Source organism: Ctenocephalides felis, unplaced genomic scaffold, assembly GCF_003426905.1.
Source record: "Ctenocephalides felis isolate EL2017-DRISC unplaced genomic scaffold, ASM342690v1 CF-g0.4_SCAFFOLD_00958, whole genome shotgun sequence".
NCBI classification, from domain to species: domain Eukaryota; kingdom Metazoa; phylum Arthropoda; class Insecta; order Siphonaptera; family Pulicidae; genus Ctenocephalides; species Ctenocephalides felis.
Window position 1 is genome coordinate 1 of NW_020537112.1, and position 6,370 is coordinate 6,370.

Sequence of the window (6,370 nt, forward strand, 5' to 3'; positions counted from 1 at the left end):
TTCGACAGGCAAACCTAACTTCTTAAGATCACTCCAAATTCTTTACACCTGCATAATCTCCTTGAATTGCATAAGCAGCAAATTGGCTTAATTTATTCGTTATCCTTTCTGCTTTTGTGACTTGCCAGTCGTACACCAGGTCTTTCTTTATAGAAAACATACTGAAGTTTTACTGTAAATATTTTTCCAATGTATCGTAGTGTTGTTGCGCGCCTATCTCAGATACGGAATAACATGCTTGCACGGAAGTTCTTGAAAAGCTCTTATCTCTGAACTATTGTATAATAAAACACAGGACTGTCGCCTTGATACACCAATTTGATAAATACTTTCTTCCAGAATCTGTAACATATTATTTTATATTTTAAAATATCGCTTATATAAAATATTAAAAATAGGAATAGTACAGCACCTTTGGCCAGTAATTTTCTTTTTATTCGGTTGACGTAACTGCATATCCCAGCCTTCACCAGTGTATTTAACTCTTGGAAAAAATCTTCCAATGGTTGGGAAACATCTTCATCAAAAAGTGGTGTGGGGCGGGGTTTCCTGTGAATCAGTTCTTTTGCATCGATGATCCATCTATAAAAAATACTAAAATTAATTGTAATTAATTTATTCTAATTAATTAAATAAATATAAAAAGATTCAAACATATATATTAATATTTAAATCATAATTATTTACTTTGGTTTATAATGTTACCTTGTTCCATAGGTAATGACGTTGGGGGCTCATTATATGTTTCACTCTTATCAATGGATTAAATCGCGGGCTTGTATCTGTTAAAGCAGCTGTTAATGGCGTAGGTGGAGGTGCTAATGCTGGAGTGACACTTTCCGAAGATAAAGCATCGCCATTTTTAGGCCTAAAAAAAAAAATTAAAGTTATTGCAATGCTGTTGTTGAGTGCATCCCTATGTATCATTTGTCGTTCTTATTACTTTTCATTCAAAAACATATTGAAATTGATAATAAAATAATACTTGCTTTATAAAGATTGAGAAGTCTTTTCCTTCTTCTGAATCCAAGGATTCGGCTTTGCTACCATAAGGCCTTGCAGGCGTACCTTGCGGCACTGGAGGTGGTTCACTCATAGTCAAAAAAGCATCAAACCCACCGTCATCTGCATCAAAACCAGATGCTGCACCCGATGAGTCGACATCCATTCCTCCCCATGCACTAGCACCTCCTGCTCCCCCAAAAGGATCCGCTCCAGATGAACTACGATCTTCACTGAAGATCAAACTTGGCCGCAAATGCATCAAATGCGTCGTCAGTCGGCAAAGTCGACTTAGGCGGTGAAGCTATTTGCGAAGGAACAGCCGATACGTCAGATATTACTGGCTGATAAATAGGTTCCGTATAATTTTGTCTGTTTCCGTGCAAATCTGACCAGCTTCAACATAGCTTTGAGGAGATGTTTGAGAACTTAGAACTTGCTGAACTTGCCGATTCATTAATAACCGATTCATCGGGCATAACTTCAAACGGATTTGTAGTAGGTGTGATCGCGGGTGACGGTTCATTACTTCTTCGAGCAGGTACAGTTGGCGCGACCGAAACAATTGGTGCAGATAATGGAGCTGTAGACAGTGGTGCGACTTCTGTTATTTGCGGTGGAGTTTCCGCCTACAAAAAACTATCATCACTTAATAAATCAGCGGTGGAGGTGCAGTGTTGTAGTATTTGCTGAAAATAAGTTTAATGTCTGCTATGTCTGCTTTGGACTTGGAGGTGGAGGAGCAGATGGTTTTTCTCCGAACATGTCAAGAAGATCGTTATCATTGGTTTGCTGTACAGGTGTTATCGGCCTTGCAGGCGGTGGCGGTCTTTGGGGTATATTTTGAACACTTGGAGAGATGGGTCTTGCTGGGGGTTGTGGTCGAGGGGGAGCAGGACGTACTGGAGGTGCAGGTCTTGAAGGAGGTACATTTTGCATGGATTGTTGTACTACGGGTTGTGGTGGTAATATTGGTTGTGGTGGTACTACTGGCTGTGGTGGTACTACTGGTTGTGGTGGTATCGAGGGTTTTGGTGGCACCGTTGATTGAGATATTTCTTGCATGAATATATTAGATCCATGGTCAATGAACTCTTGAGCAATAGACCCTGATTCCATTACATCAGCAGCAAAAGGATTATCACTTTTTAAAGAAATAGGTTGAGAAGCTACTGATTTATCATTATCATCATCCAAATCAAAGAAGTTCATTTCCACCGGTTGCTCTGGTTGTGGCACGATTGGTTTGGGTTCTATATTTAAAAATTCTCCAAATGTATTTTCTGGTGTTGGACTAGGAGAATGTAAATCGCGCATAGATACTGGACTTGGTGTTCTGGTAACAGGAAGGCGATCTAATAAATGAGAACTAGTCTGTTCCATATGTCCGGTTACAGATAATATTAGATCTTGTGTTTCTTTTGATGGTGGAGTCGGTCGGGCGGGTGGAATCTTTTTTAAAGCTCTGTTCAATTCTTCTTCGCTACTATATGCATTTAATGCTTCATCTTCATTAGCTATTCGATTTTTATCCTTTAGATTCAAATCCATTGGCTTCTGCGGCTGATATGTCTCGCTATTTTGTAAATCCATACCACCATCATCAAAAAGTAGTATGTCTGTGGTGACAGTATCAATCGCTTGACCAGCTTGCGCATAAATGATGTCAGCCATTGTTGTAGGCATTGTATCCATAGTAGTGAAAAAATTAGACGCTACAGTCGATGAATCGACTTCCTCAAACCCGCAAGCAAATGGATTGGTATCTTGGCCTACAAATGGATTATCAGGAGCATTACCTTCAGTTTCATAATCTTCATCCATCAAAAATGGATTTGATGGCTTAACTGATGATGAAACGTATTCATCATCAATTAAAAACGGGTTTGCATTTTGATTTGCCATTTTTGTCACTTATTAGTTACTCACTAAATATTGATTATAGTAAATTATTAACAAAAATAATTATTTGTGAAACTATTGCATAAACTCAGATTCAAGCAATTTTATTTCAGTTTTGCCAGGTCCTATGTTATTTGCAATAGACGTGTCAAACGGATCTATATCGTCGTCCAAACTAAATTCAGCAATAAACTTTTCAGTCGTCTCCGAGATTGGTTGTGGAGATAAAGGTTTCGCTTCCACCAAACTTGCCGGATGACTTAATAAATCTTGGGGCTGAGAAATTGTCTTTGGTAAATCGAAAGAGGTTGTAACTTTTGTCGTTGTATTTTGATCTATAGCTAGTTCGTTTTCTAAAAGCTTTAGTTCGGCTTTGCCTGGTTTTAAATCACATGCAATAGATGTATCAAAAGGATCTGCATACGTAAACTCTTCTTCGACTTCTTGCGGGCCAGCTGGTGTAAGGACTTTATCCGATAATTCCTCGTCAACAGACAATAGATCTGGTTTAAATGTTGAATCTAAATTTAGCGAATGCGAAGTAAAATCAGAATGGCGGCGTGTAGGTTTTGATATTTCAATGTCCTCTCTTGGATTAAAGTCTTGGTCTGATAAACTATGTGTCAATGCTGATTCTGTTACTTGCTCTTGACCTTCTTGTTCGCCCACTTGTGAATACAATGTAACTTTAGGGTAATAAGGTGTTACAGGTTTTCCAGGCTTTTGTGAACAACCTAATAGTTCACTTTCATCGGTATTTAAGCCAGGAACGGCAAATACAACTTGTTTGCTGTTGACCGGTAAAATATCAGGTCTGGATGATTTTCTTAAAGCAGGTTGCGGTACAGGTTCCTTTTCCTCTGCGCGAGGATCGAAGTCTGGATCGCTTAAAGAATGTTTTAAACCACCTTCTTCGCCAAGTAATTCTTTTTCTAAAAACTTCAATTCAGTTCGACCCGGTATTACAGCTTGATCTACAATAGACGTATCGAATGGATCGCAATATTCTAAATAATCATCTGACAAAACTTCTTTAGGACTTATGGGAGCATCAGCAAGTTGTGATAAATCAGTTGTGCTTCCACCCAACAAGTCTCTGTGGCCTACTTTCAGTGCAGATAAATCATTTTCTGAGACACGTTCATCTGACAAGCCTGAAATTGATTCTCGTTCTCCAGCTGGGTCAGTTACATGAATGTGGACACCTGATAAAATTCGATTGTTAAATTTTGAAGGATTTTTTTCTTCTGCTCTTGGATCAAAATCAAAATCATCTAGTATTTCTTTTTCTATAAGTTTTAATTCAACTTTTCCTGGCAAAATATTTTCTGCAAACGCTGTATCGAATGGGTCTACATCAGTTAATTCTAAATCATCAATATCTTTGATTTCTTCAAATTTCACTACACTTGGACCTTGAGTCGGTCTAGCTGGTGGCTGTTTCTTAATGACAGCTGGTACTTCAATGTCACTAGAGTTACAATTTGAATCTTGAAAAGCGGCCCAACCGTCAGTTTCTACTGTCTTGAGTACTTCTTTACTTATTGCTGTAAAATCTAATACTTCTTCTTTAGGTTTTGATATCGATTCGGCAGCTAATTGCGCAAATTCATCATCGACATCATCTGTTTCAAACTCTGCAACATTGATTTTTGGTTCAAAACTTTCTAGTTCTGCATTCACGGGTGCAACAGGTGCAACGGGTGTAGGTGGATGAAGTGAAACACTTAAGTCAATAGGTACATCTGGAATCTCCACTTCATCATCAAGAAGACTTTTTGGTACGTTTATAGATTTTGCAGCTTCTGTAACATCTGCAACTGGTACCTCGTCAGTTTCTTCAAGCAAAAGATCCTGTGGCCCACGACGTTTTGGTCTTTTCACACAAGATGTCGGTATTTCTGCCCTACCAGTTAAAACTTCAACTGCAGATCCAATACTAACAAGTTTTTTACCTCTCTTAGAAACCTCAGGGCCTTTAATAACTCTGTCGGCGTACGATGTATCAAACGGATCCGGCCCTAGTTCTTCTTCAGTCGGAGAATCTGGAATATATGCCAATTGTATTTCGCCACTTTCTACAACATCCACAAAAGATGTGTCAAAAATGTCGTCACTTTCTTCCTCATATTCACTTTCCGATTCTAATTCTTCTAAATTAACAACACCGTCAAGAACTTCTACTTGGTCGGTTTGGGGTACTTCTGTTACAACGACTTCTGGCGGTTTATCTTGTTCCTTTTGTTCTTTCTCTTGTTCTCTTCTAGCAGCTGGAGTAACTCTTTGAAAAAATGAAGTTTCTTTAATAGCCTCTAAATCTCCTTGAGTCTTTTTCAAAATGGAATCAACGCCCGCTGTAAGTGCGTTGAATTTCGACCACTCATCGTTGTCAGTTTTTGGTGCTGTAGATGATTCACCAGCCTCCTAACAATCAAAATTTTAAATTATTTATTAAGAATTATCATACCCAAGTGTCATGCTATAATTTAACATTTTCACTAACTTCTTCTTTCGGAGAACCGGCTTGAGAATGCGCTGAATGTTCTCTTCGATATTGTTCTAATTCTTCTTCAGTGAATAAATCTGCGTCTTTAGATTTCTTTTTGCCTTTCTTTTTCTTCTTTAAACCTTTTGTTATTTTTAACATCCTCTACTCTCCAAATCATGGATGCATCTAAAATATTCAATGTATAATAAAATTAATTAGGCAGATATTTAGGTAAGAAAATCATTTTTGAACGAAATTCCTAGATATATTTAATTCTGAAATTTTCACTTTCAATCACTATGAATAAAATATTTCAACTATTTTTTTATTCTTATATAGTAATTCACAACAAAAAATTATGAATTTTATAGACAACACTTCCACACTATAATGACTATAGTATAGGCCAAGGCAGATTATTCATAAGAGAGATCACGTTTTTTTTGGCATAGTCATATACATTTCCATGTAGAAATGTATAATCGATAGAATCGTCTTAATGTCAAATCTTGAAGCACAGAAACTCTGACGTAAATCAACGAATCTTTCAAAAAAATCTCATGCGGTATGAAATAATATCATTTTTATGCGATTTGAATAATTGGTATTAACAATTAAATTAAAACCAAAATTTATTAAAATGTTCAAATTTATAAATCGCATCATAGTTTAAACATCAAAAATAATAACATTAAATTATACAGAGGTATAATTTAATCATCAGCATAAAATGCTATTGATTATGAATGAATAATGATGGTTTTATTATTAATATAAAAAAGTAACATCAAACTTGAATAACGGTTACATATTATAAAAAAAATATAACATTTAACCAATGCTTAACATATGTTAAAAATGTTATTGATATTATAATAATTCACTTACTTACAGAAGTCCCATTGCAATTGTTACGTATTAAAATTAAAATATTTCGATATTGGTTTAATCAATTCCAGCCACACAATTTCGCACAAC

General features: G+C 36.5%; 1 protein-coding gene across 1 annotated transcript; it reads right to left on the reverse strand.

Moving 5' to 3' along the window:
* Positions 1–6: 6 nt before the first annotated feature.
* On the reverse strand, positions 7–6,370 carry LOC113365377 (titin homolog; the record flags this gene model as incomplete). The annotated part of the gene is given in 16 exon segments (XM_026606949.1): positions 7–34; positions 36–128; positions 130–193; positions 196–243; positions 246–290; positions 293–342; positions 413–492; positions 495–582; positions 773–868; positions 990–1,306; positions 1,452–1,631; positions 1,801–2,849; positions 2,905–2,915; positions 2,987–5,328; positions 5,441–5,578; positions 6,285–6,370. Coding segments are annotated over 15 exon segments (4,602 nt in total), but the record flags the coding sequence as incomplete, so codon positions are not given.